This window comes from Triticum aestivum, chromosome 4B, assembly GCF_018294505.1.
Source record: "Triticum aestivum cultivar Chinese Spring chromosome 4B, IWGSC CS RefSeq v2.1, whole genome shotgun sequence".
Classification (NCBI taxonomy): Eukaryota; Viridiplantae; Streptophyta; class Magnoliopsida; order Poales; family Poaceae; genus Triticum; species Triticum aestivum.
Window position 1 is genome coordinate 28,590,990 of NC_057804.1, and position 19,959 is coordinate 28,610,948.

Sequence of the window (19,959 nt, forward strand, 5' to 3'; positions counted from 1 at the left end):
AGCTTGCCGATAATGTAGTTGTCCCGGAGGTCAACCTCCTTCAACCTTGCCAAGAAGGGAATGTCCCTTAGCAGGGTGCCATTGCGGCAGGCGTCTCATGTGCAGATTGTGGTGACCCTCCCACGCTCATTGCAGATTATGGGCTAGCCCAGGGTCCGATCAGCTATTTCACAGTCTCGGTTGAGTAAAGTACTCAAGCTAGAGAAAAAATTGGGGGTGTTGACCAAAACATTTGAAGATATGATGGGGCCAAATATATATTTCACTTGTAAGACCTCTAAAAATATTCCTTCCCATTTTCCCCAAATTGGGGAGGGGGCAGTGCCCCCCTGGTGCTCACATAGCTCGCGGCACCAAGGAATCCAACAGCTTCACCTGTTGTTGTCGGGCCACAGCCTCATCAGCCGAGGAAGACGGTGTTGGAAAGCTCACCGGTGATGGAGTTGTCCCGGAGGTCGAGCTCCTACAACCAGGGCAGGAAGGCAATGTCCCGACAGGGTGCCGTTCAGGCCAGCGTTCCGCACGCGAATCATGGTGACCCTCACTAAGATTTGTGCGACATTGTTTAATATAAAAAGTAAATCTTTTTTTTGAGAATATAGAGCAATACAACAAGAGAGGGGTCAATAATTACAGCTTTTTGTGTCGGGCAAGAGAGTGAGAGAGGAGAGAGGGGCGTTGCATGCACTGAACATTGCCGTAACTAAAGACCAACGTTTAATTTTTGTTGTATCATTTTTAATGGCTCATAATCTTTGAACCAATATTTCAATTTCAAAACTTTTTATATATTTGAACTCCTGTTGCAAAGACATTTAAAACAAGACTGATTTTGGATACATTTAAATTGGTTCAAAAAATCATGAAACAAGACCGATTTTTATATATTGACATAGCCACTGCCACAAACCTAATCAAATCGGTCTCGCTGATAGGGATCTCGGTCTCACCGAGATGGGATTGTAATCTCTTTGTTTCCTTTCGTAACGTTTCGGTCAAACCGAGATGAGCTATCGGTACCACCGAGATTGCAATGCAAACTCTCTGTTTCCCTTTCGTAATGTTTTGGTCCAACCGAGATGAGTGAATCGGTCCCACCGAGTTTGCCTGACCAACTCTCTGGTTAGCTTATTACCAAAATCGGTCTCACCGAGTTTGTGTAATCGGTCTCACCGAGATTACGTTATGCCCTAACCTAACCATATCGGTCCCATCGAGTTGACATGTCGGTCCCAACGAAAATCCTAATGGTCACATTATGAACTAAATCGGTCTGAGCAAGTTTCACGATTCGGTCCCACCGAGTTTAGTAAGTTGTGTGTAACGGTTAAATTTTGTGTGGAGGCTATATATACCCCTTCACCCACTCTTCATTCATGGAGAGAGCCATCAGAACATGCCTACACTTCCAACATACATTTTTTGAGAGAGAACCACCTGCACTTGTGTTGAGATCAAGATATACCATTCCTACCACATAAATCTTGATCTCTAGCCTTCCCCAAGTTGCTTTCCACTCAAATCTTTTTTCCACCAAATCCAAATCCTGTGAGAGAGAGTTGAGTGTTGGGAAGACTATCATTTGAAGCACAAGAGCAAGGAGTTCATCATCAACACACCATTTATTACTTCTTGGAGAGTGGTGTCTCCTAGATTGGCTAGGTGTCACTTGGGAGCCTCCGTCAAGATTGTGGAGTTGAACCAAGGAGTTTGTAAGGGCAAGGAGATCGCCTACTTCGTGAAGATATACCCTAGTGAGGCAAGTCCTTCGTGGGCGACGGCCATGGTGGGATAGACAAGGTTGCTTCTTCGTGGGCCCTTCGTGGGTGGAGCCCTCCATGGACTCGCGCAGCCGTTACCCTTCGTGGGTTGAAGTCTCCATCAACGTGGATGTACGATAGCACCACCTATCGGAACCACGACAAAAACATATGTGTCTCCAATTGCGTTTGCCTCCTCAAACTCCTCCCATTTACCTTCATATGCAATTCTTTTACATTCCGCTGCTATACTCTTAGAATTGCATGTGTAGGTTGATTGCTTGATTTGTCTTAAGTTGCTAAAATCTGCCAAGAACTAATATCGGGAAAAGGCTAGATTTTTATTTGGTCAAGTAGTCTAATCACCCCCCCTCCTCTAGACATACTTTCGATCCTACACTTTCCGATCAATCTATTGAGCCGTCCCTATAAGTGTCACAAACATCCCTAGAGTTCATACTAAAATAACGCCATACGAAAACACGTCAATCAACCCTAATGTCACCTAGATACTCCAATGTCACCACAGGTATCCGTGGGTCAATTATACGATATGCATCAAACAACTTCAGATTCAGAATATTCAATCCAACACAAAGAACCTTAAAGGGTGCCCCAAGATTTCCACCGGAGAAACAAGGACGAAAACATGCATCAACCCCTATGCATAGATTATCCCAATGTCACCTCGGGAATCTGCGAGTTGAGTGCCAAAACATACATCAAGTGAATCAATATGATACCCCATTGTCACCACGGGTATTCATATGCAAGACATACATCAAGTGTTCTCAAATTCTTAAAAGTATTCAATCCGATAATAGCGAAATCTCAAATGTAAAACTCAATTCATCACAAGAAGGTAGAGAGGGGAGAACACCATAAGATCCAACTATATTAACAAAGATCGCGGTACATCAAGATCGTGCCAAATCAAGAACACGAGAGAGGGAGATCAAACACATAACTACTAGTACATACCCTCAGCCCCGAGGGTGAACTACTCCCTCCTCATCATGGTGGACGCTGGAATGATGAAGATGGCCTCCGAGGATGATTTCCCCCTCCGGTAGGGTGCTGGAACGGGGTCTCGATTGGTTTTTTGTGGCTACAGAGGCTTGCGGCGGTGGAACTTCTCATCTAGGGTTCTTTTCGTGGGTTTTGGTATTTATAGGAGTTTTTGGCATTGGTCTCACGTCAAGGAGGTGCCAGAGGGGCCTACAAGCTTGGAGGGCGCGCCCTAAGGGGGGTGGGCGCGCCCCCCAGGCTTGTGGCTCCCCCATCCACTTCCTGGCCCGGCTCCAGTGCTTCGGGGGTCTCTTTTGGTCCATAAAAAATCACCGTAAATTTTCAGCCCATTCCAAGAACTTTTATTTCTGCATAAAAAACAACACCATGGTAGTTCTACTGAAAACGGCGTCAGTCCGGGTTAGTTCTAATCAAATCATACCAAAACCATATAAAATTGTTGCAAACATGGCATGAATACTTTATAAATTATAGATACATTGGAGACATACCACAGAACACAAGTAAAAGAAGTCCAGCGTTCACATTGCATTTGTATCAATCACTATTCAAAAATGTTTTTAGTCAAGTTTATCAATAACCCGCTACCCCCATGGCGTAGAGGCCAATTGCAGCTAAGAAGGTAAGCAAACTATATGAAACAGTGTGTGACTATTGAATTCAGATACAGTCCATTCATACACAAAGGGCATCTTCACCCTCTTCCATAACCGTCATACACATCTGCATAATCACAATAACAACCATATGATTAGAACATTAGGCTGCATCACCCAAAAGCAGAAAAATGGCACTCAAACATGAACAGAACCATTGTCATTAAACTAATACATCACCAGGTGCATGACCACATTGCTATCTAAGAACAGTAATTCAGGGTTCAAAGACGAACGAAGGAGGACTATCTCCTTAATCATGGCAAGGCAGTGGTGTTTGCTCGCCGTATCTGCCCACCACCCTAAAACTAAGTTCGTTCATGACCTTGAAGGTGAGCAAGTACCCAATCTTCAGACCATGAGCTATGGCGAAGCTAGCCCACCCTTGATCAATGGAAAGGTGCCTATTGACATCCCAGAGCTTGAACCTCCGGTCATGGCCAGTGTTGGTTCTTAGGACAATCTCCTCTAGAATGATACCCATTGTGCTCCCGGAAAGCATGAGGGAGGGGGGGTCCTAAGGGCATGTACAATGTGGTGCTAAGGATGGGTGCTAGGGATCATAATCCCGGCCGTTTCACTCGTCAGGAGAATTTTTCATGGCGCCTGCTTGGGAGCGCTGCCAAGTCTGGCAGCGAGCGCTCCAGTCGACATGGTACTGATTTTACGTGAGAGAACTAGCACCCCACAACATCTCGCGTTGGAAGGTGAGGCGCTTGTGCAGGCGCTACACAATGTTTTTTTAATTTTTAATCCTTAAGCGCCTATGCAATGAACTCGGGTGCTAAAACCACCTTGCAAAAGTGAGTTGGACCTTTGACTTGATGGAAGTGCCCAACATATGTTTGCTTTCCACAGCGCTTGTTGGAGGCGCTTCCTCTTCCATTATATCCTGGCCCTTTGAACAACTTCCTAGAACATCGATTCTCAAAAAAAAAACTTCCTAGAACATCGTTATCAACGACCAATACACTTGTGGACCAATGCAATGAAGAACAGCAGGTTGAATAAACAACCATACCACAAAATAAATCGAACCAAAGCGTGAAGAATTATAATAACGTATACATGCCAACGACCGACTATCATAACACGTGGAGCACACCTTCATGAAGATCATCGGTGAATACAGACCTAAAACAATTGCTCTTTTCCAAATAAATGAACCACCCTCCAAGAAAGCCCAAAATCTACACGAAATACAACCTTCAGTCTACACGCAAATCAAAGAATCTACACTGCCATTATCATCCATAATCGATTATAAAATGCAGTAAAAAAACAATTCGGCGCTATAACCGGTGCCAGGATCTAATCCAATGTGCAAAGCTTGTCACATGATCGAACCAACTACCCTAAAAAACCATAGTCGGTGTTTCAAATCGACTCGGGCAAAGATGAAATGGTATGGTGGATGTACTTACAACGTCCAAAGCAACCATGGTCCATGCCTGCGAAGGCATAGGTGGAGCGCCTGGAAAGGAGGCAAACCACGATGGGAACGAGGGCACCCCATGCACGGTAATACGTCTTCAAGATATTTATAATTTTTTATTATCAAATGCTATAATATTATCAGTTTTGTATGCTTTATATGTCATTTTATATTATTTTTCTAAAATAACATATTAATTGAGTGCCTGGTATCACTTCATGTTTTTTGCTTGTTTTTGGTTTCCCAGAAAATCCATACGTACTGAAGTCCAAACACGACGAAACTATTTGATACTTTTTTCTGGACAGTAAGAGACCTTAGAAACTTTTGGGAAGGACGAGAAGATCCACGAGGGCCCCACAAGCCAGCAGGCGTGGCCTGGGGGGTAGGGGTGCCACCCTAACTTGTGGGCCCCTCATAGCTCCGTTTGCCCTAATTCCTAGCCTATAAATTCCCATATGTTTAGAAACCCTCGAAGTGAGACCCGAAACCCGCCGTAGGCCTCTGTTTCGAAGTGATCCCGTCTGGAGCCCTGTTTCGGTACACAACCGGAGTGGGGAATCATTGGGGAGGCTATGTTCGTCAACCTTGTTGCCTCCATGATGATGTGTGAGTAGTTCCCTCAGGACCTACAGATCCATAGTATTAGCTAGATGGTTCTCTCTCTTGATTTTTAATACAATGATCTTCTCTAAGATCCATACGATGTAATCTTTGCGGTGTGTTTGTTGGGGTCATATGAATTATGGGTTTATGGTCAGAATATTCATTGAATTATTTTGAATCTTTTGAGGTTTCTTTGCTGCATAATTTTATAGCTTTGTATTTCTCTGATCTATCCATCTACTTTGGCCAAGTTTGATTGATTTATCTTCGGGGGGGTGCGGAGGAGTGCTGAGTAAGAGGACGGGGGAGGAGAAATGCAGTGCATGTCGAACCATGGCGACTACGGTGGATGGTGGTCGCGGTGCCGCGGCCGACAACTAGCACCGAGTCGTAGGCGAGCGACCCATCGACAGCGCGGCAAACTAGTTGCTAGCGTCATTGTCGTAGAAAAAGTCCGCGCAGAGAGGCAAATAGTAAGGCGATGAGATAGAGGACAGAGGAGGAGAAATGCAATGCACGTGCCATGGCAGCGTCAGTGCGGTAGGATGAGGGAGAGGAGGCCGAGATGAACGACGTCGGAGATGACTTAGGACGTGGGCAAGGAAGTCGAGAGGAACGACGTCTGCGGTGGTGACAATGCAATAAGGCGCGTGAGAGGAGGCCGAGAGGAACAACGCCGACTGGTGGTTCTAGTGTAGTAGTATGCATGAGAGAAGGCAGAAAGGCAGCGACACCGCGTCCGACACGACAAGCACGGGGTCACGGGCGAGCGGTCCCGTCAGAAACACGACGAACTAGTTGCTAGCGTCATCGCCGCAGAAAAAATCCATGCGGAGAGACGAATAGGAGGACTCCAAGACAAAGAACGGAGGAGAAGAAATACAGTGTGCGTGCCATGGCGGCGTCAGTGTTGTAGGATGCAGGAGAGGAGGCCGAGATGAGCGACGGCGACGATGACGCCACTGCAGCAAGACATGGGAGCGGAGATCGAGAGGGACCACGCCGACGGTAGCGTTAGTGTAACAGGACGCGGGACAGAGGCCTAGAGGAACGATAAGGAGTGTCTTAAATCAGACCACACATATGCATATGTACAATTGGGAGGAAGATGTAGATCCACTCATCTATGATCATTAAAATGGAAAACGTGTAACATGAAAGTCGTGTGGTACTGCGAGATGAAGCTACTGGCCAAAGTAAATTTCAAAGAGTCGATTGTGCGACGAATTCAACAAAATTTGTCCAAAATAGCTTCAAACATGAACACAACTAAAATTTACAATGGATGAAACTACAACCGATCGCCTGAATGAATGAGACGACAACATTAATGTGCTTCTTTTTCACGTATATCTTATATTGAAATGAAGCATCGTTATGTAGATTATAAGGAACTAGTAAGTGAACGAGATTAAGAATTAAACGAACATACTAGGTGCAACCTCACGTACACCACGTCTGAGACCGAAGGCTTGCATTCCTGGACCCATACATCATCGGCCGAGCCTGACTCGATGGCAACGGCTGATTTGGACGTTCTTCCTAGCCGGACTAAGAGCAACTTTACCAGACCCTGCAAAAGGTCCCGACCAATAAAATAACCGTTAAAATGCGGGTCAACGCAGAAAATCCCGTTCAAACAGACCCCGCAAACGCGGTCGGTCCGTAAAATATTTTGAGGGGCGCGGCAAAAACTAGGCCCCAACCCGCGTATTCGCGGGTTTCCGCCTCGCCCCTGCGGTGCCCCGTATCGCAGTGAAGCAATTGACGGGAGGGACATTTCAGCCTACGCCCCTTTCCCCACCTCCTTCCGCCACCGCCCGCCACAGGTTCCGCCCGTCTGCCGCCGCCGATTCCGGCCAAATCTGCGCGCGAAATTGCATCGCCGGGGCGTCCTTCACCCTTCACCACCGCTAGGCCGCACCGTCCCCGCGGATTCGGCGAGAAGAGCCGCCCCTCGTCGCTGTCGCCGTCGGGGATCGACCACCCTCGAGACGCCCCTTGTCGTCTCCGGTTAATGTTTTTTTGTGCTTCTTGTCGATGGAATTGAGCCCGTGCGAGAAGTTTCTACTCTCCGATTCGTCCGATTCGGACGACTTGGATGTTGAGATGATGCTCTCAAACTTTCGGCAGCAAACATTGGTGATGGCTCTTGCCGTCAAGGAGCACGAAGACGAGAACCAAAAGAAGCGGACCTTGAACAACATCATGACATGTTGTGTTATTCTTCGTAACATGATTCTCGAAGATGAGAGAGGCATGGACTTGGAATTCTTCTACGACAATGTGGGCAGTTGTGTCAAACCAGCTAGAGACCCTAACCGCATTAGAGCTTTTCTTCAAACATACAAGGAGATTAAAAATGCAAACACCCACTTTCAGCTTCAGGAGGATCTCATTGAGCACCATTTGGCAAATGGCTGGACAGTAACAAACTCATTTTTCCATTCATTTGTATTTGTATTTGTATTCAGGACAAGTTTTCTATTGCATTGTTTGTATTTGTATTTGATGATTTGAATAAATTTTTGTAATGTGGATGATTGTTGTATTATGTTATTATTGATAATTATGGTGTGGTATTGATATTTTTGCAGACCGGTGGAATGCAGGATGCAGCGGTGCAAGAGCAGACCCCGCAAAGCCGACCCGTAAAAAAGCATATTCCGCGAATATCCTTTTGTACGGGTCCGTTTGAGGGGTCTGTCTCTGCGGCCGTCCGCGCCGGCCCGCAAAGACGTTCTTCCGCGAACTGCAAACGCGTTTTGCGGGGCGGCGGGATGCGGGGTCTGCTAGAGTTGCTCTAACTGAAAGGTGCTTTAAGTTCCGCCTGAGCACAGTTGTTTGCGCGTCTGACTTGGTATCCTCAAAAAATAAAATTCTCAAACATCCCGTGCCTAGTAATTTCATTCGGGCAACCAAACACGCACTATGTTTTGAGTTTGCGTGTCGACTTGATATCCTCAAAAGAAAATATTCTCAAACATCCCGGGCCTAGTAATATCATTCGGGCAACCAAACACGCACGATGTTTTGAGTTTGGGCGTCGATTTGACATCCTCAAAAGGATATTCTCAAATGTCCCGGGCCTAGTAATTTCATCCGGGCAACCAAACACGCACTATGTTTTGAGTTTGCGCGTGCGTCGACTTGTGATATCCTCCGGAAAATTGTGCGTCCTGAATAGGCCCGATCCAAGCCGTTGGTTGCTTCCCCGCGTAGACCGATCCATCTGAAACTTCCACCGTGCGGCTAAATTTCATGTTTTGACCCTTTTGGCTAACAAATTCAGAATCTAACCCCCTATGAAAATATTTCGGGATCTGACCCTTTTACCTACCGCCAGGGCCCGTGACGGTAGGCTTTCACGTCCTACCGACATGCTCCCTGGCGGTAGGTCCCTTGAAGGTGACTGGCGGCCGTCTGCTCGTGCTGACGTGGAAAAGGGCCTGCCGCCATGGGCCATGGCGGTAGGGTACTAAACCCTACCGCCAAGGAGGGGATGTTTCTCGTAACAGGAAAGATTCCACCCCTGTGCCACACCTTACCGCCAGGGGCTCTGGCGGTAGGTTTTAGCAACCTACCGCCAAGGTCTGTGGCGGTAGGGTCTGGCCATTTATAAATTGCACCGCCACCCGCCCTAACCCCCTTATCCCCCCCCCCCCCCCACACACACACACTCAGCCGCCCCTTTCTTCTTCCTCTCACCCCCTCTCTCATCTACTTCACTCCCCCCTCGGATCTTCTTCATTCCTTCGCCGTTTTTGCGGATCGAGATGCCCCTTGCTCCAGAAACGTAAGCTCCTCCCATCCCCCCAATTACTTTGAGTCAAATAACTCCCCTTTTTTGGTGCGTAACAATGATTTATGTGTTCATGTTCATGTTAAAAATCATAATGAACCCTAGTTTAGTTGATATGATGAAACTAGGTGATTGCATCTAGATAATACAAGTTAGGTGATGATCCTTGGTGATGAATCATGATGAACCCTAATCGATTTTTTGACCAAATGGTGAACTCTAATTCATATTTCTAGGTTTAGATTTTTTGTAAGGTGATGAACCCTAATTGATTTTTCTAGATAATACAAGTTAGGTTTAGAAATTTTGACCATATGATGAACCCTAGGTTTAGGTTTTTGACCATGTGATGAACCTTAGGTTTAGATTTAGTTTTTGTAGATGATGAAACTTAATTTCTGTGATGCATCCATATGTTTAGGTACCCGACCTTCCCCAAGCACACCTCGTCTGCCATGCCGCTGCCGTACGTGTACGAGTCCTTCCCCAAGCTGCTGCAGACGGTGGGATCTGTCTCAGACGAGGTCCTAGGGGCGAGGAGGGCAAGGCGGTGGCAGGAGAGGGCAGAGCGGATCTTCGATGATGTCAAGTGTTGGGCGCAGAGTTTGAAGGAGTGGAAGCGTGTGATGGCAGAGATGGAGACAGATCCAAATATCTCCCGTCTCCGCCGGGAAGAGACCATTGAAGCTGCCAAACAACACTCCAACTGGGAGCTGCGCAATTTAGGCCGGAGAATCTACTTCGAGAACACTGCGGAGGAGAGAGCCTGGATGCCGCCCACAAATGCATCGGCTTTCGACATCATCAACTGGGGAAGAGCGGAGGCGAAAACTCAAGCGGGCAAGGCAAGGTGGGAGTGCATGAACGGTCGGATGCCGACCAGCGTTCCGCCTCCGCATGAACCGGTGGATCCGATGCCTTATCTGTCTCCACGACCAGGCCTAACATACGAGGAGGTCTAAACTTGTCTGAAGAACTTGTTGCATCGTTTGTTGGCTATTTGCTACTTATGAAACTAATTGTCGTTAGTTGGGGTTGTCAATGTGGACAAGTTTGCTATTTTGCTACTTATGAAACTATGTGGACAAGTTTGCTATCTGGCCCCTTTATTAAGTTTTTCAAGTTGTGAAACTTTATTAATATGTGAGCTCATATTTTTTTGCTATTTTGCTACTTATGAAACTTATGAAACTTTATTAATATGTGAGCTCATATTTTGCTATTTGTGAAACCTGTGATAAAACTTTACAAAAGAAACAAACACTAAAACTTGTAAAAAACCAAATCCACAAGACCTACCGCCAAACCACCTGGCGGTAGGGTTCAGTACCCTACCGCCATGGACCATGGCGGTAGGCCCTTGTCGACGTCAGCACGAGCAGACGGCCGTCAGCCGCCGTCAAGGGACCTACCGCCAGGGAGTATGGCGGTAGGTCGTGCAAGCCTACCGCCAGGTGGCTTGGCGGTAGGCAAAAGAGTCAAATCTTGAAAAAATTCAGAGGGGGTCAGATCCTGAATTTGTTAGCCAAAAGGGTCAAAACACGAAATTTAGCCCCACCGTGCTCTTGTGTTCATGCAGCGGAAGAGAACGGCTAGACAGAACACAGAACACAAGCTCCGGAGCTAAGTACGAACAATTTATGTAGCTCGATCGAGAAACGAGCCGATATTAGCTCACTCGATTATAACTCAATAGTTTGATATCATATAATTATATTAAATAATCTTGATATATTAAAATAAAATAGAATATTTACTGCCATATATACTGTGTAAGATTTTTCTTTATTTTACCTACTAGCAAACATGAAATCTTAATTAAGCACAAAATAAAAAGTTTAGCCTTAATATTATTTGTGGTCAGTCATGTGTTAAATTTCATGTTATTCATGGTTAAAGTTTGACACCTTCATATTTTATCTTGCTGGTTCATTCAAGATCTCTTGATATTAAGTACTCGTCTTCGGTTGAGAGAAAATAAGTAAAAATTTATAGTGATTTCTAATATTGTGCTTTCGCCTATCTTGCTTGAAAAAATATCTTAAATATTAAGAAAATCATCTTATTTAGCTTCAATCTAGCTCTAGATTGACTAGAGATCAATACAAGCTGAGCATAAGCCATTTTCTATAGCTCTACCTTGAGCTTCACTTGATTTGAGCTCGCTCAAATTTTAGTATAAACTAAGCTTAGCCTAGTTGAACTCCCTCAAACTTGACTCATTTGCATCCCTAGGCGCAGTGGACGGTATCACGGCCTGCTCGGTCCTACTCGAACACGCTGCAGCTTGTACACGGCGCATGCACCTGAGTGAGGCAACTCTGCTATTTGATTACACGCGGATCCACCATGTAAGGGCATCTCCAACGCGGCAACGCCAACCCCCAAACAGTCTGGATGCAGTTGTTCGGACCTCACAAGCCATCCAACGACGACCCGCACCGGTCTGCGGAGTCGTTCGAACCGTAATTTTGCTTCAAACCGGAACCAAAGTGGGCGGGCAGGGAGATGTTTGAGATCATACATGATGGAGGCGAAGGAGGATATTTCCCTGAGGAAGGGCAGGCGGATGATTTGGAGCCCACCCAGGGCGGTTCGTACATTCAGATGTTTAATATGTTGATGGTGGCAACTGAGAAGAAGCTCAAGCTCATAGAGAAGAAGGTTGAGATCGTAGCCGCTTCGAAAGACGCGAAGATGTTGACCTTGAAGATTGAGGATTTGGATGACGACGCAAGGGTGATCGTGCAAGCCGTCTGTTTCGAGATGTTGAAGCGGCAGTAGGAAGAGCTGGAGGTGGAGAAGGCGACGGCAGAGAAGGAGGCGATAGAGAAGAGGGCGGGTGAGACGGCGGAGAAGGGGGCAGAGGCGGCGACGTGAGATTGAGTGTGGAGGCTCGGGTTGCCCCCTTTCAAGAGTTTGGGGTTGCTTGGGTGTGACGTTGGGCCAACAAGCAGTTCAACAGGGTCTAGATCGCAGGTTTCATCAACGCCGTCGGTCGTTAGCAGGCCCGATCCAAGCCGTTGGTTGCCTCCCCGCGTAGACTGAAACCTCCACCCACCGCGCTCTTCTGTTCACGCCGCGGAAGAGGACAGACAGACGCACACAACACAAGCTCCGGCGCCGGTCATCCTCCCCCATCCCGACCCTCCACCGCCACACACTTCTCAGAAAGAAAAAGAAAAATCGCGCCTTGCGCTCCGCCATGGCCGCCGCCTCCCTCCTCGAGCCCGCCCGCTTCATCTCCCCGCACCACCCGCGCTCGCTCCGGCCCCCGCCCCGCCGCGGCCCGCACCACCTCCGCCCCTCGCCGCTCCCCGCCCGCGCCCGCTTCCCGCGCCTCCGCGCACACCCGGCGTCCCCCATCCCCCCGTGCCACGCCGCCGCCGAGCCGGCAGCGAGACCGCCGCCGCACCCGCTGCTCGACGCGCTCAGACGGTCCCTGCTCGACTCGCTCGCGGCGCTCAGGAAGCCCGCGCTGGCGCTGCTCCTGGCCGGCGCGCTGCTCGCGGCCGCGGCGCCCCAGCACGCCGCGCTGGCGGCCTCCGGCGGCCGCGTCGGCGGGTCCGCCTTCTCCTCCCGCTCCTCGCGCTCCTCCCCGTCCCCGTCCTACGGGTACGCCGCGCCGGCGCCCAGGATGGGGGGAGGAGGGTACTCCTCCGCGCCCTTCTACTCGCCCTCGCCCTTCGTGTCCGTCGGCCCCGCCTTCGGCATCGGCTTCGGGGGCTCCGGCTTCCTCCTCACCCTCGTCGGCTTCGCCGCGTTCCTCTACCTCGGTGGCTTCCTCACCGACTCCTCCGGGGGCGGGAGCGTGCTCACCGACACGCAGAAGACCACCGTCCTCAAGCTGCAGGTTCCTAATCCTTCCCTTTCTTCTTCTGTTTTCGACCGATTTTTTGCCTGAGTAATTCACATTAGCATAGATCGGTTGATGGACTCAACACTCTTCATATGTTTGCACGAACAATATGCAAATGAGTTGTCGATAGCTTGGTTACTGTGAAATGTAAACCACTTCTTGATTTGGCGCACCATGTCTAGATGTCTGCATAAAACATTGCTTGAGCATGCCATCTTGATTTAGCATGATCTTGGTTAACTGATACGAGTACACTAGAAGCCGTGTGTGCCTAGAATTGATATCTGTGGCTATTTGGTATTTTGGTTATAAATTATTCCGACTGTTCCTCAAATGAATTGTTGATAAGCTGGTTACTGTTAATTGTAAACCACTTATTCAAATGGATTGATGGTACACTGGTTATTGCAATATCTAAACCACTTCTTGATTTGGGCACTATTTCTATATGTTCTGCATAAAACATTGCCTAGACTTGACATTTGTGGCTATTTGGTTCTAAATTGTTCTGACAGTTCCACAGTGCTAACTTCTTGGATTCTAGATCCATCAATGGTTAAGGCTGTATTAAAAAGACTTAGCTTTTGTGTGTACATCTTTAATAAGGTTAGAAACTTTCGGAGCAGGTCCAGCTATGTTGTTCATTCTGTGATCTTGTCATCTTGATGTATGTTGGTGGCTGTACTGTGATGCAACTGATGACATAATCATGCAAATGAGATAATGTCAACATTATTCATGTCATGTAATTTAGAATCCTAATTTGTTTGGGTAAAATGAGGGCCTTATACCACTAATTGTCCTTCCTAACATATAAACGAGACTGCATTAGGATTAGCTGGTGATGCGGCACTGTTGCCATATCATGGAGAATTTTAATTCATAAGAGCTATGGTACAACAAAGATATCATTAGCAGTTCTTTGTTTGATTTATTGCACACTTGCCTCTGATTGGCTGATAGTATGTTTATCTTCTAAAGCTGACTATGTAGTGTTGCTTTCCAAACCGTGATAAGTACATCATATATGTTGTTTACATCGTACTGTGCTTAGATGTATAGCAATTGGTAATTGCCAAATCAGGGCTTCTGCTGGCAGCTTTAATTTGTTTATTGGTAATCATGCTGACATTAGGCAATCAGAAATGCTTGCTAGCATTAATCTTTTTATTATCAGTAATCATGCCAACGTTACTCACAATGTATGTAGATGTACAACAAATTCACTGACACTTAATCCACATAGCATAGTCCTTTATTTATCTGTGGAAGCAGTCCATTTTAATTTCCTAATCTGTATGTTGAAATATGTTCCTAGGTTGGCTTACTAGGCATGGCCCGATCATTTCAAAAGGAGCTTGATCAAATAGCCGAGAAAGCAGATACGTCAACCCCGGCTGGGTTGAGCTTTGTACTAACAGGTAAAACCAGTTAATGTTTGTTGCTTCATTATACCACTTCAAGTTATGGTATAAATATTAGCCGACAGCATAATTGTTGTGTGACAATTTTTAGTATTGGCATGTGAACTCAATTTGCTATTGTGTTAGCCTTGTGATCTAAGATGGTTTCTCTGTTTTTTCTCGTCTGAGTAGTCTGGTTCTTGGGCTCTGTGCCCCTTGGTTTGTTTGGAAAGGTTGTTTTCATACTTCAGTAGACCCAATATCTATCTGTCATGGAAACTGGGGGGTAATTTTGGCCTCCGGTCTCTCGACGTATAATTCTGTTTCACGGTTTTATTTCGCAGAGGACACATATCTCCTCATATATACAATAAACATGGTGATGATAAATTGCATCACATTATGCTTCAGAATCAAGCATATTGTGAAGATTTGTTATTTTCATAAGATTTTAACCCTTTTTCTTCTGCAATCAATCTAACTATTTTGTTGTTGATATGGTGTCTTCCAGAGACAACATTGGCATTACTTCGGCATCCAGATTGCTGTATCTCAGCTTATTCAACAGTAAGCACACTTAGTTCTTTATTTATATTCAGTTTATGTAGCGTATGTATTTTTTTCAATTCACTGGTAGTCAGTCATATTCGCCAATGTTTCATCACCGAAAATATATATTCGCAAATTTTGAATAGTACACTATACTTTCGTACTTAAGTTCGTAGGTTGCCTAACATCCCATACAAGCACTATATCATGTAATTGATCTCTTTTTTGCCAACCAAGGAAAGGAGTTCTGCCTGTCTTCTTAGCGAGATTTTATAGATTTGGAATTCGGTAAATTTCTTGTTCGGATTTATATTTCTTAATCTCTGGTATTATTCACTTTTTCTCAAGGTGGATGTCAAACGAAGCATGGATGATGGGGAGAAACGTTTCAATCAACTGTCAATTGAGGAACGAGGCAAGTTTGATGAAGAGACACTCGTGAATGTGAACAGTATCAAGAGGCAAAAAGCAGGCACTCAAAGATCAAGTGGTTTTAGCAACGAGTACATTGTGGTATGCTTTTTAAATATTCAAATTAAATGGTAGCAGTCTTTGATGTTTATATCTCATACTAGTACTGATATTTGGGACCTTCATAATATGTAGAGCTTCACTTATTCTAGTCCTTCCTACCTACTCCCTCCGTCCCATAATATAAGAACGTTTCATTTACTGTGGAAATATTCTCACCCTTGTTGCAAATTTGTTAGCTGCTAATGGTAATCATCATTTCATATCTGAAATTGTTTATTACTTATTTGTAGATTACCATATTGGTTGCTGCTGAGGGAGTGTACAAGCTACCTACTATAAACAGCAGCAGTGACCTGAAGACAGCTCTACAAATGCTTGGTGGCGTACCGTCAAGCAAAATAATGGTATTATCTGCTTGTTTCTTTTCTTTCTTAATGCCTTGTCAACTGTACTGGAGTCAAAAGAATGTAAACCAGCGGCAACCTGGTTACAGTAACTAAAATTAACAATGCTTTGTAATAGATCTGGTTAGGCCCACCACAAATTTTGCACTCCACTAGCATCAAAAAATCTGACATAATCGCGTTGTGTGCACTCAATGAGCAAACATCTTGTTAGGTTTTTTCTTGCAATGCATGCTGTTATCCACCTTTGGTTGATTTGCTGAGGCTATAGCAATAGTGTTTAACCATTTCCATTGACCTCCTTCATAGGCGGTCGAGGTCTTATGGACACCACAAAATGAGAACGACACATTGTCGGAGCGGGAACTCCTGGAAGATTACCCACTTTTGAGGCCCCTATAGAAGGATTTAAGATGTGTACTGCCCTGCCCTGCCCCTGTAAAGGATTCATTTTTGACAGTCCAGCTTGTTAACTATAGCTCAGGTTTTGTGTTTGTAAAAATATAATTGTAAATGAAGTCACTTGCACTTAGCAGCTACTTACATGAAAGTTTGCTCAACGCAACAGCGCAGCATTCAGAATCTGACATAGTATGATAGTATCATTCAGTTTTTCTGATGTGACCCAAGTTTGTAAGCAAGTTTCTTCTGCATGAACAGATTAGTCGTATCACCGGTTTGTCGCGTGGCATTTCATTTACCACTGAATCATGTCAAGAAACAGTTTGTCGCGCGGCATTTTATTTACCACTATGAATCATATCAAGAAACATTCGTGAAGAAACGAATATAATGACAAACCGGCAGATGAAATGGTTATCAGGCTAAGTATATAGAGTACAAGAGTAACAATCCCAAGTAGAAATTGCATATGTATCCTCACATTGTAACAGTACCATTTGCAAGCAGACAATGCCAAACAGTATCCACTCAGGCACATCCACCACTTCAGTTTTTAAGACAGCGCAGTTCGTGGTTTTGTATGAGCAGCGCTACTTAGGATTTAACAGATGAGCCACGCAGCACGCGCGTTATACAGAAATTCTCAGCATCGGAAACAGCACAACAGTAATAAGCAGCAGCAGTCATAAGCAGGAAGTCCGAAATACCCGGAACACAGCATTCGATAGCAAGAAACAGTGAAACATATAACCATGAAATAGGGGGTCATAAACAGACTAGTCCACATCTGGGAGAATTTGCAACACAGTTCTCGAACCGAAACGTATTGCGATTACATAGTGACAGTACTCGGAAACAATTGACAGGAAGGGTTCAGCCTCCACCCAGCCAAATGACCACCGACAGGGCCAATCACCTCAGGCAATTGTTGCTACTGCTGCGGTTGCGGTTGCGGCTGCAGGACTGTCACCTCCGATCTCACGCCTAGCATAGTCCCTGGCGCCATCCTTGTCCACGATCTTGATGGCGAAATTCTGAGGCGCGACGACCAGCCGGAGTCTGATCTCCTTGATGCACTTGTCAACAAGGTCTACCGCTTCCTCGACAGACATGTCAGGGCGGTACAACTTGTCCATCAGCGACAGACAGAAGTACGACCCGTACCCGAATGCTCCCTTGTCGATCTTGTGGAGCGTCGCGATGTAGTCAATGTAGTACATCGATGCACCAGCGTCTTTATCAAACCCTGCAAGTATGATGTTTACGGAGTAGGGATTCTGCAAAATGAAACAAAGACATAATGTCAGAGGAAGAAACACGAATCTGTCAAGAGAAAAATATGAATATGTCGCTACCAAAATCAGTTGATGCTGCATTTGAGTTCAACTAGAGCTCTACAGCAGTAAGTAGTAACCTCACTCAGAAACTAAGGCAAATGGAAAAGGTGGAACGGAGGTGCTGACAAAGTAAATGCAATTATGTTACAAATGGAATAGTTAGGTGGTGTAGCTCGAGCCTGCGCTAAATATCAAAAGTTTTTAATCTGTAAATTGCAGCCAAGATTTCTCTCTAATAAACCTCCAACTAGGAGCCAAACAACAACAAAATGGAAGACGGAGAGTGAATGTGCTAACTTCTGAGTTATGCACTTGGTGCAAGTTAAAATATTGCAACATCAGAAATCATGTCAAGTTTCATCTGGGTATATCACAAGTTCACAACCATCTTTAGTTGAATATGAATGAACAGTGAAACAGCATTAAGCCGGTATCTGTAACATACAAGAAAACATGCAGCATTGCAGAATTCCAAATCAACTCCATGTCACCAGATCCGTATATTGCAAAAAAAGCATCCACACCATGAACAGATGGCCCATAGGAAAATCAAAGACAGTTCAGAAGGTGCATTAACACAGGTGACATCCACTACACATTTGCTAAGTGTACTCTAGAACAGTTCTTCTGTATTATCATGTAACGTTGCTCTCTGATCCTAACAATGGAAACATGCAATCAACTTGAACTAGCATAGATGCATATTTATTTATTAGAAAGGGGAAAACATCATCCTTAGTAGTTACAGCCCATATGCAGAATATAGAGTTGGGGAATCCCATCTAATGTAGAGGTGTTCTGGCTGGCCTTAACTTTAACCGGCATAAACACAGCGCACAACAGACATCTAATTTTTCCAAAAAAATGTTTGACAAACAAATAACAGACAGTATTCATCAGCAAAATGTAAATACAAACAAGAAAACCTACAAGGCTACACAATAGTAAGGCATAAGCCCCCATTTAAGTCAGCGACAATCCCCAATCACATACCCAGCCCGTCGAACAACGGGTCTAAACCAGACAGGTAACCTGAACAAACCCTAAGAAAACAGAACCGGTGTAAGATGGAGCTATCGCCTATGATAAAGGTGGGATAGCAAACCCTAGCCCCTCCCTGTGACACTCAACGGCAATCCACATCAGAAAAGTTAGATAGCATAAGAGAAATCAGGGCTGTGTCTGCACCTTGCGCAGGGCGGTGGCGAGCTCGCCGCGGGTGAAGTTGGCGGTGGCGGCGGTGCTGAGCGGCATGTTGTTGCGGAACTGGTAGAGGTGGAGGTTCTTCTGGATGAACTCGGTGAACTGCACGCTGTTGGTGCCGCCCGACGCCCCCACAGAAGAAAAAAACAAAGCCAGATCGGGTCAGATCGAAGAAAAAAGCGAGACCAGAACCGCCGGGGAGCGGATCGACGGCGGGCGCGGCGGGGAGGGGTGAGGTCCTTACCGGTCGCCGGGCTCCCCGGAGGCGCCCATGAGCTTGTGGGAGTCGAGGAGCATGATCTTGTCCTCGTCCGTCTTGTGGACGAGGATGCTCTGCACGGCGGACGTGTCCGCCGCCACCACCGCGAAGTCGCTGCCCACCACGCCGATGACGCACTCCATCGCCGGCGACGCCGCTGGGGTTCGGTCGGGGAGGGGGTGGGATTTGGGGGACGAGCGAGCGAGCAGACGGCGAGAGAGAGAGGTTGTAATTTGGGGGGACTGGAGTCGAGCCCGGCTTCGGTCCCAAGAAAGAAAGCAACGAGCCGAGAGAGTCACAGAGACGAGGACTTCGGGCCAGGGTGGGCTGGGCCGGGCCGCCTTGCGGTATCGGCCTGTGGCGCTGGTGCATGCAGCTGTGTGTGTTTTTGTTGCCTCAAAAGAAAAAACTGTGTTTCCCTCAAAAAAAAAAAACTGTGTGTGTTTTTGTTTTCCTTTCTTTCCTGCTTGGAGTTGACGATGAGCTCACATGTGAAACCAACAATCCAGCGATAAACAGATGCGCCTCTATCCAACATTGGGGGAATAGCAACATTCCAATAACATACGTAAAGTCTACTCACACGCGGGATCCAACACAAACAAACAAACACATCACTACTTTCATGCGAGGTCAGCGCTTACAAAATGGATAAGTAACAAATGCATAGATGCGACTCCAAATCGATATGATGCCTTTGTTTTCTCTTCAACCAGGTTATTTCAACATTTGCAAAAAAAAGAATAAAAAACAAATGCATAAACGCACCAAGAGCAGACCG

At 46.1% G+C, this 19,959-nt stretch overlaps 2 protein-coding genes across 2 annotated transcripts; one reads left to right on the forward strand and one right to left on the reverse strand.

The window, feature by feature from the left end:
• The first annotated feature begins 12,364 nt into the window (after positions 1-12,364).
• Positions 12,365-16,596, forward strand: LOC123090764 (uncharacterized). Its single transcript, XM_044512100.1, has 6 exons — positions 12,365-13,141; positions 14,466-14,568; positions 15,062-15,117; positions 15,448-15,612; positions 15,864-15,977; positions 16,287-16,596. The coding sequence occupies exons 1-6, from the start codon at positions 12,494-12,496 to the stop codon at positions 16,377-16,379; spliced, it is 1,179 nt and encodes a 392-aa protein (XP_044368035.1). The 5' UTR covers positions 12,365-12,493; the 3' UTR covers positions 16,380-16,596.
• Positions 16,597-17,104: 508 nt separating this feature from the next.
• On the reverse strand, positions 17,105-19,450 carry LOC543169 (proteasome subunit beta type-2). The gene is made up of 3 exons (XM_044512101.1): positions 19,164-19,450; positions 18,905-19,028; positions 17,105-17,656 (listed from the first exon to the last, which is right to left on the reverse strand). The coding sequence occupies exons 1-3, from the start codon at positions 19,319-19,321 to the stop codon at positions 17,297-17,299; spliced, it is 642 nt and encodes a 213-aa protein (XP_044368036.1). The 5' UTR covers positions 19,322-19,450; the 3' UTR covers positions 17,105-17,296.
• Between the last annotated feature and the right edge of the window lie 509 nt (positions 19,451-19,959).

Bases quoted from the DNA above. Each gene is read 5' to 3' on its own strand.
- LOC543169 (XM_044512101.1), bottom strand. From the start codon at position 19,321: ATGGAGTGCGTCATCGGCGTGGTGGGCAGCGACTTCGCGGTGGTGGCG. The intron at 19,029-19,163 runs GTAAGGACCTCA...CGGCACCAACAG, and splicing joins TCCGGGGAGCCCGGCGACCG to CGTGCAGTTCACCGAGTTCA. The intron at 17,657-18,904 runs GTGCAGACACAG...TTCATTTTGCAG, and splicing joins TCGCCACCGCCCTGCGCAAG to AATCCCTACTCCGTAAACAT.
- LOC123090764 (XM_044512100.1), top strand. From the start codon at position 12,494: ATGGCCGCCGCCTCCCTCCTCGAGCCCGCCCGCTTCATCTCCCCGCAC. The intron at 13,142-14,465 runs GTTCCTAATCCT...ATATGTTCCTAG, and splicing joins CCACCGTCCTCAAGCTGCAG to GTTGGCTTACTAGGCATGGC. The intron at 14,569-15,061 runs GTAAAACCAGTT...GGTGTCTTCCAG, and splicing joins GTTGAGCTTTGTACTAACAG to AGACAACATTGGCATTACTT.